At 56.7% G+C, this 16,529-nt stretch overlaps 1 protein-coding gene across 1 annotated transcript; it reads right to left on the bottom strand.

Moving 5' to 3' along the window:
• Positions 1-1,054: 1,054 nt before the first annotated feature.
• TINAGL1 (tubulointerstitial nephritis antigen like 1) lies at positions 1,055-16,157 on the bottom strand. The gene is made up of 12 exons (XM_029080914.2): positions 15,892-16,157; positions 12,719-13,085; positions 11,071-11,134; positions 8,531-8,623; positions 8,175-8,289; positions 5,797-5,920; positions 5,534-5,684; positions 4,926-5,115; positions 4,415-4,460; positions 3,142-3,265; positions 1,454-1,499; positions 1,055-1,333 (listed from the first exon to the last, which is right to left on the bottom strand). The coding sequence occupies exons 1-12, from the start codon at positions 16,084-16,086 to the stop codon at positions 1,175-1,177; spliced, it is 1,674 nt and encodes a 557-aa protein (XP_028936747.1). The 5' UTR covers positions 16,087-16,157; the 3' UTR covers positions 1,055-1,174.
• Between the last annotated feature and the right edge of the window lie 372 nt (positions 16,158-16,529).

Raw genomic sequence — 16,529 nt, 5'->3', positions numbered from 1 at the left:
CCCTCAAGAAGTAGCTCTAGGCGGCCCTGAGGCAAGGTCGCTGACAGACTGGAATGGGGGAGGTGGGGAGGGAGGTCCGGGAACAAAATAGCCTCACGCGGGATGGGGAAGGGGAGCCTGCGTCTGCCCCTCTTAGGCTGATCGAGCCAAAACGCCCCAGCCTGGCACTGCCCACAGTCCTGAAGCCGGCACATTTCTGCCATCGGGGGGAGGGGGGGGGTGTGTGTGCGTGTGTGTGAAAGAGAGAGAGAGAAAGAAAGAAAGAGAGACTTGGGGCCGATAGGGTCCCAGCTGGGGTATGGGATGGTTTGGTCCCAGATCTTAATAATAATAATAATAATAATTCTGGTATCTGTTAAGGGCTTACTGTGTGCCACTGTAATAAGTGTTGGAGTGGATACAGTCAAATCGGGTTGGACACAGTCCCTGTCCCACATGGGGCTCACTGTCTCAATCCCCATTTTCCAAAAGTGGAAACTGAGGCACAGAGAAGTGAAGTGACTTGACCAAAGTCACACAGCAGACAAGTGGCAGACTCGGGGGATTAGAACCCACGACCTTCTGACTCCCAGGCTAATGCTCGCCAACCCCCTGCCTGGGGCCCCTCGTTCCCACTGAGTCGGCAGAATCATTACAACAACAGAGGCGGCAGACAAAGCGCCGGGAGGATTAGGGTCTCAGCCCCCGGGGGGTTCCGTGCCGGCTCAATACAGGTTCCATTGCTGCACCAAAGCCTAGGCGGCTTTGGGGAGGGGGGACTCTCCTCCCCACCGAAGTGGCTCTGTCAGCAGAAACAGGGATGGGGGTGGGTAGAGAGGCAGAGGGGGGAACGCTGGATGGGGGGCGGAGACCGGGGGGAGGGGTACCACACCCTGATAGTCATGGAGTTGTAGTTGACAGAGGTGGAAGCCTCGATTCTCCCCAGAGGGCTCTGCCCCAACTCAGGCCTGATCAAGTCTGGGAGCCCCAATCCCACTCCAACCCAAGGGCCGGGGCGGTCACCCCTCTGCCCACCTCTCTGGCGGGGAGGGGTCGGTCTCTCGCCTCTGAGACTTAGGGAGGAAGAGGGACGGTGGTCTCTGGACCAGGCCCGGAGGGATGGAGGTAGGGGGCGGACTCCCTCGTTGCCCCCATCTCACCCCGGCAGGCCCCGGACCCATCAAGAGGCCGAGCGTCATTTTCTGTGGTAGTAGCGGCGGTGGTTCATGTCCTCTGATCCCACGCGACCCCAAACGCCCACCACGAAGCTCTCGATGTCACACTCATTGCAGCCGCGCAAGATGCGGAAGGAGCCGCCCTCGCCCCAGGTTGGACCCCAGGAGTTGGCCGCCCTCTGGAAGCGGGGAAAGAGAGGTGACCGTCGGAGAGATGGGTTCAGGTCAGCCCCGCCCCGAGCCCCCCCCGAAGACCCCTGCCCCAGGACGGGCGTGGAGGAGCCCACGACCGGACTTACCCAGAACTTGACTCTCCGCCCATTGGGCTGCAGCTCCTCCCCCCACCTGCGGCAGGAGGGAAAAGGCGGTCAAGCGAGGGACAGACAGGGGGATGGGCAGGGGGAGTGGGAGGGTCACACTCTCCGGCCTGGGCTCTCCCTGCCTTGCCCCGGCCCCGCCACGGTTGGACCGGTTCCCACAGCAATCCCGTGTTGCTTGCTGGCTTTGAGTCCAGCTGTGGCGCCCGGGCCGGGTGGGGGCTTTGCACGGCTCCGTTCCCTGCTGGAATGTTCTCTGACCCGCACTCCCAGCCCTCTCCAGAATGGCCTCGCCGCTCCCTCCGCCACCCTGAAAACCGACGGTGGGAGAGGGCCAGATGCCAACTCCACGCTGGACCTTTCATGTGCTGGTACCCTGCCCTGTCCGCCTAACTCCCCATCCCTATTAATAGTAATACTAATTATTGTTATTATTATGTTACGTGTTAGCTGCTAGGTTAGGTTAGATACAAGGTAATCAGATTGGACACAGTCCCTTTCCCACCTTGGGCTCACACTCTTAAACCCCCAATTTTTACAGATGAGGAAACTGAGAAATGGAGACATTAAGTGACTTCCCCAAGGTCACACAGCAGACAGGGGTCAGAGCTAGGACTAAAACCCAGGTCCTTTTGACTCCCAGGCCCTTGTTCTATCCACTAAGCCACGCTGCTTCTCATGATAGCCCTGACAGAAGTGAACAGAGCTGGGCCTCGCCAGGGGAACCTGGGGCAGGGGCAAGGGCAGGCAAAGGACAGGAGCCAGGTGGGCTAAAGATGAATCCTGCCAGATAGTTGGCATCTTGTCATCCTCTCTGCCCTCAGATTCCTCTTCACCCCTCCCTCCCCTCCAAGGTGGCGACACATGACCCAGGTTGGCAGGTCTCTGCTGGGGTGTGAAGTCGTTGAGGAGTCGCTTAGAGCTGGGAGACCTGCTATGGGCCAAGGAGAGCAGGAGTAGGCTGGGAATGGGCATTTCTGGGATGGAGGTGGGGGGGACTCTTTGCCTGCCTGTCTTTTTATGTTATTTGTTAAGCGCTGACTATATGTCAAACACTGGTCTAAGCACTGTCAATGCAACTCATTTAAGTTGGACACAGTTCCTCTCTCGCATGGGGCTCCCAGTCTAAGTAGGAGGGAGAACAGGAGAACTGAGGCATAGAGAAGTTAAGTGACTGGTCCAAGGTCACACAGCAAGCAACTGGCAGAGCTGGAATTAGAATCCAGGCCCTCTGACTCCCAGCCCTATGGCTCTTTCCACCAGGCCATGTTGCTTTTCCTTCTGGAGGCCCAATCTACTTCTCCCCAGATCAGTTCCTCCTGTCTGTCCCCTCTCTTAACCCACCCCTCACCCACTCATTCATTCAATTGTATTTTTTGAGCAGTTACATGTGCGGAGCACTGTACTAAATGCTTGGGAGAGTACAATACAAAAATAGACACATTCCCTGCCCACAATGAGCTTACAATCTAGACGAGAAGGAACCAGAGAGTAAATAAGTAAATTACAGATATGTACATAAGTGCTGTGGGGTGGGGGGGAGGTGACACAACAAAAGGAGTAAGTCATAGTGATGCAGAAGGGAGTGGGAGAAGCGGAAAGGGGGGAGCTTAATCAGGGAAGGCCTTCTGGAGGAGATGTACCACTCAGTGCCCCCAAGCCCTGCTTACCCGGTAATCTTCACTGAATGGGTCCCTTGGCGACGGAACTGTGGAGGCTTGCCGTTGCTGGCGGGAGTGTGGCGGTAGATCCCGTCCTTGTACAGGAAGAAATCTTCATGGACTTCCATCAGGGCTGGAGGCACAGAGAGAGGAGAGCGGGGAAAGGAGCCATGAGCATGAGACTGTGAATTCGTCGTGGGCAGGGAACGTGTCTACCAAATCTGTTGTGTTGTATTCTCCCAAGCCCTCAGTACAGTGCTTTGCATTCAGTAAGCACTCAACAAATATCACTGATTGAGCCTCAGGTAGGCAGAATGGGGCTGGCAGAGTCCTGTGGAATTCACCAGACTAGGGACCAGGCTTATCCAGGCCCAAAAGGAATGGGCTCTTTATGTCCCCTTCCTGCCAGGCTGCCAAGATGCCAGGTTTGCCTCAGCAGACTCAACGAAGAGGGAAGGTGGGAGTGACTAGAAGTCCTTGAAGGGATTCTGACTCCACCTACCCTACTAGCTTTGCTTTTCCTTGGCTCTTCTGCCTGCAGTTGGTGCCCAGGGTGATGGTGAATAAGGTGCCAGCCACACCTGGGCAGCGTGGGTGAGAGGCGTGAGGCCCTGGGCCATTCGACAGTTTGCCTGGAGTTTCTCACTTGGGTCCTGGCCAAGCTGCCAGGATCTGGTGTGGAATAGGAATAGGTTTGTTGTGTGGGGGCAGGAATGTGTCTGTTTACTGTTGTATTGTACTCTCCCAAGCACTTAGTACAGTTCTCTGCACACAGTAAACAATAAATATGATTGATTGAATGAATGAATAAATGCAGGCGTTCCAGCTCCTTCCACACTTCCTCCACCCCTCTCCCAGGACCACCCGGCCCCACTCTGGGCAAGGGTTGGCTCCTCAGGACTCTGGAATTTCAAAAAAGACCTGGTAGCTCTAGCAGGGCAAGGAGGAAGAGGAAGATGGGGTGGGAGATCTATAAACTGGCTGGAAAGAGGAGACTGAATGGGCATGGTCATGTAGGGAGGTGGGGTCTGCCAAGATAGAGGCCCACCAGGCTCCAGGCAGGCAGCAGGGGCAGTCAATTGCCTGAACTCCTTGCAAAGAGTGTGCCAGATAATTTGCATAAAGCACCACTGGCTTTTTCGGGGCATGGGGACTCTGGACACTACTGAGGAAATGGGGGAGAAGGACCCTGTTCCCATTGGCCCTGCCAATCCCCTGTCATCACCCCCCAACACACACACACACACACACACACACCACTGCCTCCCCCATCATCCCTTACCTTGCACGGGCCCATTCTCCATTATCTCCTTCATTATATCCTTTTCCTAGGGGAGATATGGGAAGAAGTGAGAGATGCCCCCACTGGTCTGGCCCCAAGCCAAAGGGCATTAACCCACTTGGCAGCTGAATGCCATTTCCTGGACAGGGAGTCCCTTGGGGGAGGAGGGGTCCTGGGGGAGAGAAGAGCTGCCTCCCTCCCCGCCTCTCTCTCTCCTACTCCCACCATTCCCCAGCTCGAGTGTCACATGCCGGAAGCTATTGCTGGCAGCTGAGGAGAGAGACTGGGTGGGTGCCAGGGCACAGTTTGGGGACTGAGGAGGGATAGCAGGGAGATTCCACCATCTGCCTGGTGATCAGGGGACTCAGCTCAGCTCAGACCAAACCGGGGTCATAGATTCTTCCCTTGCTTGCCACCAAGCAGCACCCCCTTCCACCCTCACCCCTTCCTCTCTCCCCCAGCTCTCCCCTCTCAGTGCCCCTCAGGGCACGGACACAGCTCTTGCACTTACATTGGAGGAGAGGCGGTAGGGAGGTGTGGACTGGTAGATGTCGTTGGAGTAGTCGTTGGAGTGGTGGAAGTTGTTGGGGCAGGGGCCGGTGGCCTGGCGCTTGCCTCGCCCCATGGGGCGACTGTACATCCTGCAGGGCTCCGCAATCGAGTTTTGGCTGGCCAAGGGGTAGCATTTGTCGGACACCAACCTGTGAAGTCGGGACAAGAAGGGGTGGGGAGGCTTGAGGGAAGGGGGCACCTGCCAAAAGTAACCCCATCGTATCCCTGGGTTCTAATCCCGGTTCTGCCACTTGTCTGCTGTATGACCTTGGGCGAGTCATTTCACTTTCTCTGTGCTTCAATTATCTCATTTGTAAAATGGGGATTAGGATTGTGAGCCCCATGTGGGACAGGGACTATGTCCAACCTGATTATCTTGAATCTACCCCTGCACTTAGAACAGTGCTTGACTCATAGTAAGCGCTTAACAAATACCGTAAGTATGATTATTTTATTATTATCCCAATCATGTGAGGGAGGGAAAACCTGGGGGATGTGCCCCCCCAACCACCCCAATCCCTGGAGGACTGGCAGGGTCAGAGCCTGGGGGGTCCACTCCCCACTCACCCCCTCCGCCGCAGGAAAGACCAGGCCCTATCCAGACGCCCGCCATTGCAGCCCTGCTGGTGCCGGGTGTTACAGGAGAGAAGGTTCTGGGGGGACAGCGAGGGGGTCATGTGGCCCTTGGAGTGGATGGAGATTCGGTCCGATGCCACAGCTGCAGGAGAGGGCAGAAGGCGGGGGAGGAGATGAGGGGGAGACACTCCTGGTAGGGAAGGGGAGGCCTGGGGTCTTCCACACCCATTTCTCCTACCCCAGGGTGGGCCTACCTGCCGTAGAGAAGGCCCATGAGCCAGCACAGTTGCCTTGGTCTAAGGGTTCGTGGATCAGGCCAGGCCACTTCTGAGCTGCATCAAAGTTGCGGGGCAGCACTACGTTGGGGCCCATGTTCATCTGTAGAGACAGTGGAAGGTGCAATGTCATCTTGGCCCTTCCCCTGCCTCTGTCCCTCTAGATTGCAAGTTCACTGGGAGCAGGGAACATGTCTACCAACTCCATTAGATTGTACTTTTCCAGGCACTTAATATGGTGCTCTGTACACAGTAAGCGCTCAATAAATGTGACTGACTGATTGAGCTAAGTGACCTTCTTCTCTGTCCCAGGCTACAGGAAGCCCTTCCTCCTGTCTAACCTCCCTCCCTCCTGCTGCAGCGAAGCCTATTTACAAAAGGCAAGGGATGGTTTGGGGGAGGGAAAGGGCCAACCTGAGTGCACTGGTCTGAGCTCTTCCGCTGCCCCCTTTTTTTCTAAATGGTAGTTGTCAAGCACTATATGCCAAACATTGAACTAAACACCGGGATAGATACAAAATAAACAGTTGGACACAGTCTCTATCCCACAGCCTGAGTAGGAGGGTTTAATGGGTTTAATTCCCATTTTACAGATGAGGAAACTGAGGTACAGAGAAGTGAAGTGACTTGCCCAAGGTCACACAGCAGACCAGTGGCAGAACTCAGGTCCTCCGACTCCCAGGCCTGTGCTCCTTCCACTGGCTCATTCTGCTTCCCCTTAAGGGCCTGTCCCTTTGTGCTTCACTTTTCCTCCTTCCCTGCTCCTTGCGGTCCCTTCCTGGCCCTGTGCCGGCCCTTGACCCCATCCCAACCCACCAGGGGCTCAGGTTTAAAAATACTCCGAGGCCATTCTGACCTTGGCTTTGGAGAGCCGGGTGACAGGAGAGGCAAGGGGAGGTGGGGAGACCGGGGTGGAAGAGGGATGTCGGGGGATTGGGCTGCTGGCCAAGACAAACAAAGGGAGGCAGAAATAGCCACCTCCTCCTCTCTTCCCCCAAGCCTGGCTGGGCCTGGGAGAACTGGAGAAGGGGCGGAACTGCCCTGCCAGAGTCATCAAGCCTGAGATTCTAGCACAGATCAGACCCGAGGGTCATTTTATCCATCTCCACATCTCACACCCTCCCAGCTCTGCTGGGCTACAAGGAGACCCCACAGTTTACCTGGACTCCCCAGTCCAGGGTTTTCCAGTAGAAAGTTCCCCTCTGGAGTCCTGCCTAAATCCCTCACACTGCAATGCTGGAGACAAGTTGGCCAGGCAGGGGGAATCAGGGGGCAGAAGTGGGGTGCCCTTCTCTGAAAGTATCAGGAATGGCACTGCCAACATCTGCCCCCACCAATCTACTAAGTCTGCTCCGAGTGCCCCCTGGAGTGAGTAGTGCCCAGAAGATTCCTATCGAGCCCCTCCACAGGTGCCTGCCCTCCCTCCCCTCCTGGAATCTTGTTTCTCCCCTATTCTGCCATCTCTCACCCTCACCCCCAGAGAGAGGCCATTGGCTACTTCCCCCGATCCACTCGGCCCTTGCGGGAACAAGACGTCCCGCTCTTAAGACTGATCCGGATTTCCGGACCCACCCCGCTCGCCGCCCCGACCCCAAAACCCTGGCTGCTCTCAGCTCCAGTCCAGCCGCTTTGATGCGAGAGGCAGGCACGGCCTGTAGCAAGGGCCCCAGAGGGGCCGGGTTTCCGACGGGAAAGGAACATTCCCAGTTTCCTGGATGGATCCGCTGAGCCTGTATTTCCAAGAAAAGCAGGCGCTCCAGCCCACGGGACGCAACCTCCCCCCATAGCCACCTGGCCCGACCCACCTCTCAGGCCCTAGGTGTTTGTGGCCTGGAATGCAAGTCCGGTCCGGTGGGGAGGGTCTGCCCGAGCCCTCCCCCTTGGTTCTTCCCAGGTGGGACTAGATGACTGACGGGCTGGGAGCTCGGGCCGGGGAGCAGAGTGGCCTAGTGGATAGAGCATGGGCCTGGGAGTCAGAAGGACCTGGGTTCTAATTCCAGCTCTGCCACTTGTCTGCGGTGTGACCTTTGTTAAGTCACCTCACTTCTCTATACCTCAGTTCCCTATCTGTAAAAATGAGGATTAAGACTGCGAGCCCCATGGGGTACGTGGACTGTGTCCAACTTGATTAGCTTGAATTTACCCCAGCGCGGAGTACAGTGCCTGGCCCACAGTAAGCACTTAACAAATACCGTTAGAAGAAAAAAAAAAAGAAAAATGAGGGGGCCCTCTCGGCCACGGTATGGAAATGATATGGAAATGAACATCTGTGTCAACAGCTTTGGCATTTGGGGTTGGGCGGGGGTGTGGGGGGTGTCCGGGGAGCGGGAAAGGGGACTCTGACACCTGAGACTCACGTGCATCTTGTTCATGTTCATGACGGAGGGCGAGGGCCGGATGGTGCCTAGCCTGTGGCGGATCCCTTCTTCCAGCGTCATTCCCCAGAAGGAGCTGTGGTTCCCAGCTCTCCAGCTGCGGGAGGATGCGGTGCTGGACACGGGGCCGAGACCCTGCCCCCCCCCCGACCCCGCACTCCCCTCCTCTCCTCCCTAGAAGGCGGGGCGGGGGCTGGTCTTCCTCCGAGTGGATCCACTGCCCAACCCCACATACTCAAACGAACTCCCACACTCACATCCGCACCCTTTCGTGTCTCGGCCTCCCGCCCAAGAACCCAGTTCTGCTCCCCGCCCCGCCCCCACGGGAAGCCCCTTACCCGTAGTTTCCCCTGTTGATGGCGTTCATCAGCTCCGTGTTCACCAGGCAGGGCTCCTGCTCACAGTCCCAATAGCTGTTTCCCAGGCAGGTGCTGGGGAGGAGAGAAAGAGTTTATGTCCTCGCAGAAGCCCCAGGCGGGGGGAATGGGGGTCTCTGGGCTGCCTGGACTGTTTGGGACCAGTAGGAGACACCACTGCACGCACCCTCTTAAATTCTATCCACTGTCCGGCAGTTCAGCCTCCTTTTAAGGTGCTGAGGCAGGGGAATGCCAATTAAGGCCACATCCCAGCTGTCTGGAGTACCCGGGCCGGCAGGCCTCCCGCTTAACTCTTCTCTGGCCGAGGGGAGATGGGCTTGGGGCTAAGAAGGAGGATCCCCGTCTCTGAGAGCAAGGAGGAGGTGTTAGGGGAGAGTTCTGAACTGTGTATCCCCACGCACACACACACCCCGCCAACGTACGTGCCCACCTGTCTCCCCCGACTTCAGGTTCACCCACCCTGAAATGCAAACCATCTCTCGCTTTTCCCTTTCTAATCAGTAAGCTCACTGTGTGCAGAGCATGTGTCTATCGACTCTGTAATATTGTACTCTCCCATGCGCTTAGTACCGTGTTCTGTACACAATAAGCATTCAATAAATGGCTGACTTTTCCCCTCCATGAACACTTATAAAGCCTCATTCCTTCACAGCTCCGCTTTCTCTTCTCCCCAGGATCCCCCCCCGCCAGACTGTAAGCTCGTTGTTGGCAGGGAATGCGTCTGCTTATTGTTGTATTGCACTCTCCCTAGCGCTTACTACAGTGCCCTGCATACAGTAAGCGCTCAATAAATACGACTGAATGAATGAATTGAGCGTTTGTTATTCCCTCACCAAGCAAGTGGGAGGCATCATTGTTCCTCCTATTTGCTCCCTCTGCCCCACCCCTTGCTTGTCCCTTGGCTGCAGGAACAGGTCCGAACAGGGCCTAGAGATCAGCCTGGGGAGGTCCTGCATTCCGGGGGCAGGGGCCTTCATTCCCTGCCCCCCATCCCCTCCCTTGCTCCCAGCATCACCCTGAACTCGTTCTCCTCTGGAGTGGAGCACAGTGAGCCTTCAATAAACACAATTGATTGATTGATTGATTGGACAGGGCAGGACAGTTAAGTCAGGCCCTGGAGCTACCAGGGCCAGGCACTGTGCCTGAATATTGCCCATGTCCCATCTCCCCACGGCTTCTGCTCTCCAGGTGGTTAACCCCCGGAATCCCACTGCCCTCAGCCTGGTCCCCAGTCTGCCTGGAAGGAGAGGGCTAGGTGCCAGCAGCTGGAACAACCTGTCCGGGCACAAACACAATGACCCGTTCTCTCCGGCCCCCCCAACCCCCCGGATCAGTTTTATAGTCTTTGCTCCTTTTGACTGATCCTAATCCAACTGCTTCCTCCGCTTCCCCCCACCACCCCCACCCAAACCCGGCTTCCATGAGGCAATGGAAAAAGCCAGAGTTCAAATTCCAAGAAGTTCCCTCTCCCAAGTCTCCCTGCCGCTATCTGGTCTCTCAGAGGCTGGAGGGATGAGAAGAGTGTGTGGCCGCGCCCCCTCCTCCCAACCCCCTTCCCCTCCCCCCCACTCCCAGTCTCAGGGATTCCTTCCATTCCAGGGGTGCAGCCCCATGACCCGCTGCTGGGCTGGGAAATGCTACCATCCCAGAAAACTTGTGCATCTTAACAAGCAGAAGAGAGTGTCATCTGGCCAACCCTCCCCTCTTAGTGTCTTCCAGCTCTTTCCTCTGCTTCCCCCACTGCCCCCAGTTCCAGATTATCTCCCCTCTCCTCTGCAGCCACCCCCAAATTGGCTGCAGGGGTCCAACCCGGACTAGTTCTTCATTAGGCACTGCCACAGCCCCCAACCCCACTACATACAAATCTGATCCACCCCTCGCCTCCCCACTCCCGCCCCCCAGGTTGGAGGGAGAAATCAGGTATCACCTGATGCTTTAACGTCCCCCAGAGATGCTGCTTCCCTGCCCCTCCCCCAAATCTCCAAAACACCAGGACATCCGCCAGCAAATCTCAGCTGTGCCCTGGGCGATGGGAGTTGGAAAGAAAAGGAATTTGGCAGTGACGCAGGGGTGGCAGGGGTTGGGGCTTGGCCGCAGGGAAGACTTCACAGGTCCTGCTGTCTTCTGGGACTCTGGGATTTGGGACTAGCTGGATTGGAGCCAGCTCCTCCCGAGATCGCAATCCAACTGGGATGGGGAAATTCCAGGGAAGGGATCTCTCCCCATCCCTCTCTCTCCCCAGAAGAGATCATTCCCTTCCAAGAGGTCAGAAAGCTTGACCTTCTGCTTCCTCTCCTCCCTCCCCCTCCAGCAAAAATATACAGAAAGCTGTCTCCCTATGCCAATGTCCCCTCTTCCTCCCAGGGCAGCTGGTACAGCACCAGGCCTGCCCTGAGTACCCAAGAATAGGGTGGTAGATGGAGTTGAAGGATGGCACCTGGCCACCTCCAAGAGAATCCCAGCCCTTGGCACACCTGCCCCACCCATGGCCCAGGACTCACCACTGGTTACAATTCTCCTTGTACGTCTCTGAAGGATGGTACATTTGGTCCTCGTGCTGGCAGCCTATGGAAGAAGGTGGTGGAGAAGAGGACAAGAGGGTGGCCCCAGGGAGGGATATCTAGGCCCTGTCTATCCAAAGTGGATTTAGGGTTGCCCCTGTGAAAGCTGACAGCTGGCTTTCCTCATCTCCCACTCCCTTCTGCATCGCCCTGACTTGCTCCCTTTTCTCTTCCCTCCTCCCAGCCCCACAACATTTAAGTACGTACTTGGCACTTTATTTGTACTGATGTCTGTACCCCCCTCTCTAGACTGTAAGGTCATTGTGGGCAGGGAATAGAACTGTTTATTGTTGTACTGTACTTTCCCAAGTGCTTAGTATAGTGCTCTGCACACAGTAAGTGCTCAATAAATACGATTGAAGAATGAATGAATGACTGAATGAAGTCAGGCAATGGATGGGCCTCTGTGGTTGGGAAGATTACTTGAGTGTTTTGGCTTCAGCAACAGGCTGGAGCCTTGGCAGGGGGAGGTCTAGGAGCTGGAAGTTCAGTGCTTAGAACAGTCCTTGACTCATAAGTCCTTAACAAATACCATTATTCTCACTGGCGGGAAGACTGCATGCAAGCCAGTACATTGAGGAACCTGTTTGCAAGACAAATATAAAAGGGCTTCAAGCTGAGGGAAGGAGAGTGGGCTTAGAACCTTCATCAGTAAGATTTGCCTTCTTGACAGAGAAGCATTAGACTGGGTTGAGGAGTGGTCTTCCTGCAAGTGGGTGTGGGGAGAGGGTCCGGGCACTGGGTCAGCTTAAGGACTAAGGGGCAGAGGCCATTGAGACAACCACGGGTCTGGGCTGGGGCAGGGGTTGTCCTATCCAGAGGCAGGGGCATTGCCAAGTAGAGAAGAATGGGTTCTTTCTAGGAGAGTCTGGGGTATTTTAACTGCCCCCAACTCCTGTCACTGATGAACAGACAGGACCCCGATTTCATGAGGGTAATGTGTGTGGGGGAGATTCTGAAAACTTATTTCTAGTCCAAATTCTGGTTGGGAGAATATCCCTTCAAGCCAGCTTCCCCGCCACCCACCCCCAATCCAGGTATTTTGTCAGCTGGGTGAGTTAGCAAGGCAGGACAGGGCAGTCCTAGATAGAACCCTGGGAGAAAGGTCACAACGGGTCATGGCCCCTGGCTATGCTGGACTTCAAAGAGCTCATTTACTCCAGCCCACCCCGCTGGGGAGAGCACACAGGCTCAGGATCCTTCGCTTCTTGAAGACAGAGTGTCTGATGGCTGGGCACTGGGTTGCGAGGGGGGCTAAATTGGGTGGGTGATCAGTGCAGCGAGATGAAAACCCACGGGAATGGCCCTTCCGGTCTGTTAGAACACAGAACCACCTACAGACACTGTTCACCTCAACAGCAGGAGAGACTGAGGTTAGACACCAGGAAGAATTTTTATCAGGCAGGTAGAGAAGGGGAGAATAGTGAAAGGAGGAGCAGCGTTTCCTCCCTCCAGAAGTTAGAGAGCAAGAGAGCGATTCCTTGTATACTTAGGCTGAAGGTGAGGGAAGGGCGGAGAGCCACTCGCCAGGGAGGTAGAGGGACGGACTAGATGATTTTTCAAAAGCTGGCCAGGGGTGCCCCCTCACCTGGGTAGACGGGAGGGTCCTTCTCTGCGTTCTGGCAGTAGGTCCAGTAGTCCGGGCAGCAGTCGGGGACCATGCGGTTACAGAAGATGTCGCAATAGCACATGGAGCCCCTGTAGGGCACCGCACAGTCGTCGTTGCGATCTTGGCAGCAGAATCCAAGCCTCTGGCAGTAGGAGCCCCCGTCGTCCCGGATGCCCCACAGGTGCAGCGCCGGGGCCAGCTCCCGCCGTGTCCGTCCCCTGCGGACGGCCAGGCTCCCCTGGGTGGTCAGCAGCAGCAGCAGCAGCAGCAGCAGCAGCTGCAGCAGCAGCAGCGACGGCAGCGTGCGGAGGGACGGGCCCGGCTTCATGGTGGTTGCGATGCGGGGCTGGAGGGAGGCGCGGGGAGGTTAAGGCGGGCGGGGGGGCGCCCCGGCCGCCAGAGGGCGCTGTCCTCCCTCCCTCCCTCCGTCCGTCCCCTCGGGCGGAGCCCCGAGCCGTGAGCGCCCCCTTCGGCCGCCCCGCCGCACTTCACCCCACTCTCCGGGTCCGGGCCCGTCGAGCCCATCCCGGCGGATTCCCCGTTCTCCGCAAGCCCCTCCTGGAAAATCCGGTCCCTCGCGGATGCGACCCCGCCCCTGGACACCCCCTCGAGGACCCTGCAGATGCGGCCGCCGGTCCTCGACCTACGGAAGACGGAGGCTAGGCGAGTAGGGGTGGGGGCTGGGAGCCAGGATTCCGGGGTTCTTTTCTCCGGGGGGGAGGGTTGGGAGAGGGCGGCAGACAGCAGCGGAGAGGGTAATAATAATAACAATGTTGGTATTTGTTAAGCGCTTACTACGTGCAGAGCACTGTTCTGAGCGCTGGGGTAGATACAGGGTCATCAGGTTGTCCCACGTGAGGCTCACAATCTTAATCCCCATTTTACAGATGAGGGAACTGAGGCACAGAGAAGTGAAGTGACTCGCCCCCAGTCACACAGCTGACAAGTGGCAGAGCCGGGAACCCATGACCTCTAACTCCCAAGCCCGGGATCTTTCCACTGAGCCACGCTGCTCCTCTTGGGTACTGAGCCGGGGTCCTAGATAATAATAATAATAATGTTGGTATTTGTTAAGCGCTTTTTATGTGCGGAGCACTGTTCTAAGCGCTGGGGTAGATACAGGGTAATCAGATTGTCCCACGTGAGGCTCACAGTCTTAATCCCCATTTTACAGATGAGATCACTGAGGCACAGATAACCACTGGTATGGGACCCCAAGACCCCCAACCCGCCCCCCCCCCCCCAGCCGCATCCTCACCGCAATCCAGGGCCCATGGCCAAGACCCTCTCTCCTCCCCCCCATCAGGCTCAACATGCCGGGAAAAGGGTAAACAGGAACTGAAAGTGACCTGTCACCGGGAGGGCCTGATCTGGGACGCCCCGGCTCCGGGAGGCAGACTGACCCATTCCCGGCACACTGTCCAACCCCAGGGTTCTCCCAGCCCAGAGAGGGCAGAGGTCACCGCGCGCCACACAGCACCCACGGGTCAGCTGAACAAGGAGGCGCCCTTTCCCGTCCCCTCCCTGCTTCCTGGGTGGGGAAGCACGAATCCAGGTGAAAAGGGAAGAGGTGACCGGGCAGCCTAGGAAACCTGCTTTTTTTTTAAAAAAAAAGAAAAAGGTATTTGTAAAGTGCTTACTATGTGTCAAACACTATTCTAAGCGCTGGGATCGGTACAAGTTAATTGTCAGACACAGTATGGAGTAGTAAGAAACAGCATGGTATAGTGGATAGACCATGGGCGTGGGAGTCAGAAGGTCAGAGGCTCCCGCCTCTGTCACTTGTCTGCTGTGTGACCTTGGGCAAGTCACTTCACTTCTCGGTGCCTCAGTTATTTCATCCGTAAAATGGGGATTGAGAGCCCCACTTGGGACAGGGACTGTGTCCAAACCGATTTGCTTGTATCCACCCCAGCGCTTAGTACAGAGCCTGACACACAGAAAGTAGTACAGTGCCTGGCACACAGTAAGCGTTTAACAGATGCCATTTTTTTCTTTTAAAAATACATAATTATTATTATCATTATGGGGCTCACAGTCTAAGTAGGAGGGAGAACAGATATTTAATCCCCATTTTACAGTTGAGGAAACTGAGGCACAGAGAAGTTAAGTGACACGCCCAAGGTCAGATCTGTCCTCCGCCCGGCGCCGTTTCCCTCACTCCAGACCCCCTTCTGAGAAGTCAGTGGGAAATCTGGGAGAGCCTGGGATACCCCCGCACACGCAAATCCACCTTGTCGGCCCTCCCCAGGGATGCGGAGACGGAGGCGCCAGTGAGAAGCAGCGTGGCTCAGTGGAAAGAGCACGGGCTTTGGAGTCAGAGATCATGGGTTCAAATCCCGGCTCGGCCATTTGTCAGCTGTGTGACTTTGGGCAAGTCACTTAACTTCTCGGTGCCTCAGTTACCTCATCTGTAAAATGGGGATTAAGACTGTGAGCCTCACGTGGGACAACCTGATTCCCTTATGTCTACCCCAGCGCTTAGAACAGTGCTCGGCACATAGTAAGCGCTTAACAAATACCAACATTATTATTATTATTATTATTAAATGGCTGGAGTCCACCTGAGAGGGGCGGCGGAGGAGCTCGTTGCTGTAAGCGGGGATGCTCCAGCCCAGAGCTAGCTGCATCCCTCAAGCAGCGGGAGCAAATCATCCAAGTCGGGCACCCCAGGGGCAGCTCGTGAAAGAGCTTGGAAACGCTCCACCCGCCCCCATCCCTCTCTCCCAGGCCTGGGCTGGCAGCAGCCCGGAGATAGAGGCTGCGATTCGCAGCTCCGAGGGTCACCCTGGGCCAGGGCCTTTTGACCAGGAGTAGCCCACCGGCCCCCTCTCTTCTATTCCCCCGATTCTCCCACCATCCTTCATCTTTCCCTGGGATCAGAAGAGTTAAAATCCCCCAGTGACCGCCTCTATTGGCATCCATGCCGACGTGCCCACTTGCTCTTGCCAAGAAGGAAAACTCTTGTTGAGGTGAGAGGGACCGTGACCTCTTCGCGCCCCCTCTGGGCACCGGTCCAGCTCCTGATCGAGCCCCCACTCCTCCAGAATGGACCCCTAGGGCCCGCCTGACGATCCCCTGGCCCCCCAAGAAGGCAGAGGGCTCGGGGGTACAGTCCCGCTGGCGCCCAGGTGCCCAGAAAAGAGTTGTACCTGGTTGAATGGCACTAGCTTCTGAGAGGCAGCGCTGGGCAGCGCAGGCCCGGGGACCGGGCGAGTGTCCGGTCGCTCCCCCATGAGGCTCCCTCGCCGGCCGGTCGTCTCGCTGGCTCTGGAGCGATCGCGGAGAGGCCCCGCCTTCAAGTACCGGCAGCGACCGCCTCCCTTGCCTTTTATCCTGTCTTCCATCCGGCTCCGCTCCCGACACGAAAGGCAAACAGCAGAGGGGAGGAGAGCACCTGAAATTATCTCATTTCTCCTGGCCCCCCGGCCTCGGCCCCAGCCCTGGGGGACAGGGAGACGGGGACAGGTTAAAAGTTTCGGGCTGAGAAGCCGATTAATAACCGTTCTTAGGCCTTTGAAATGGGGGAGCAGGTGGGCAGGAGCTCCGTGGCGGGCCAGAAGGAAATGGGCAGGTATGGCAGTAGGAGGGACTTGGGATAGACATCAGGGAGAACTGGATGGACTCCACAGAGATGATTGGGCAGGAGGGTGGGATGCCGCTTGGGAGAGGGGATATCCTCCTTGGAGTCTCGGAACGATGGATGACCTCTTGGAAGTTGGAGGTCTCGGATGATGCTTCCCATTTTACAGATGGGGAATGGAGGCCCAGGGAGGGTGAGTGACTTGCC

Source organism: Ornithorhynchus anatinus, chromosome 16, assembly GCF_004115215.2.
Source record: "Ornithorhynchus anatinus isolate Pmale09 chromosome 16, mOrnAna1.pri.v4, whole genome shotgun sequence".
Taxonomy (NCBI): Eukaryota; Metazoa; Chordata; class Mammalia; order Monotremata; family Ornithorhynchidae; genus Ornithorhynchus; species Ornithorhynchus anatinus.
The sequence above is the reverse complement of the archived record's forward strand: the minus strand, read 5'-3'. Positions and strand labels throughout refer to the sequence as shown.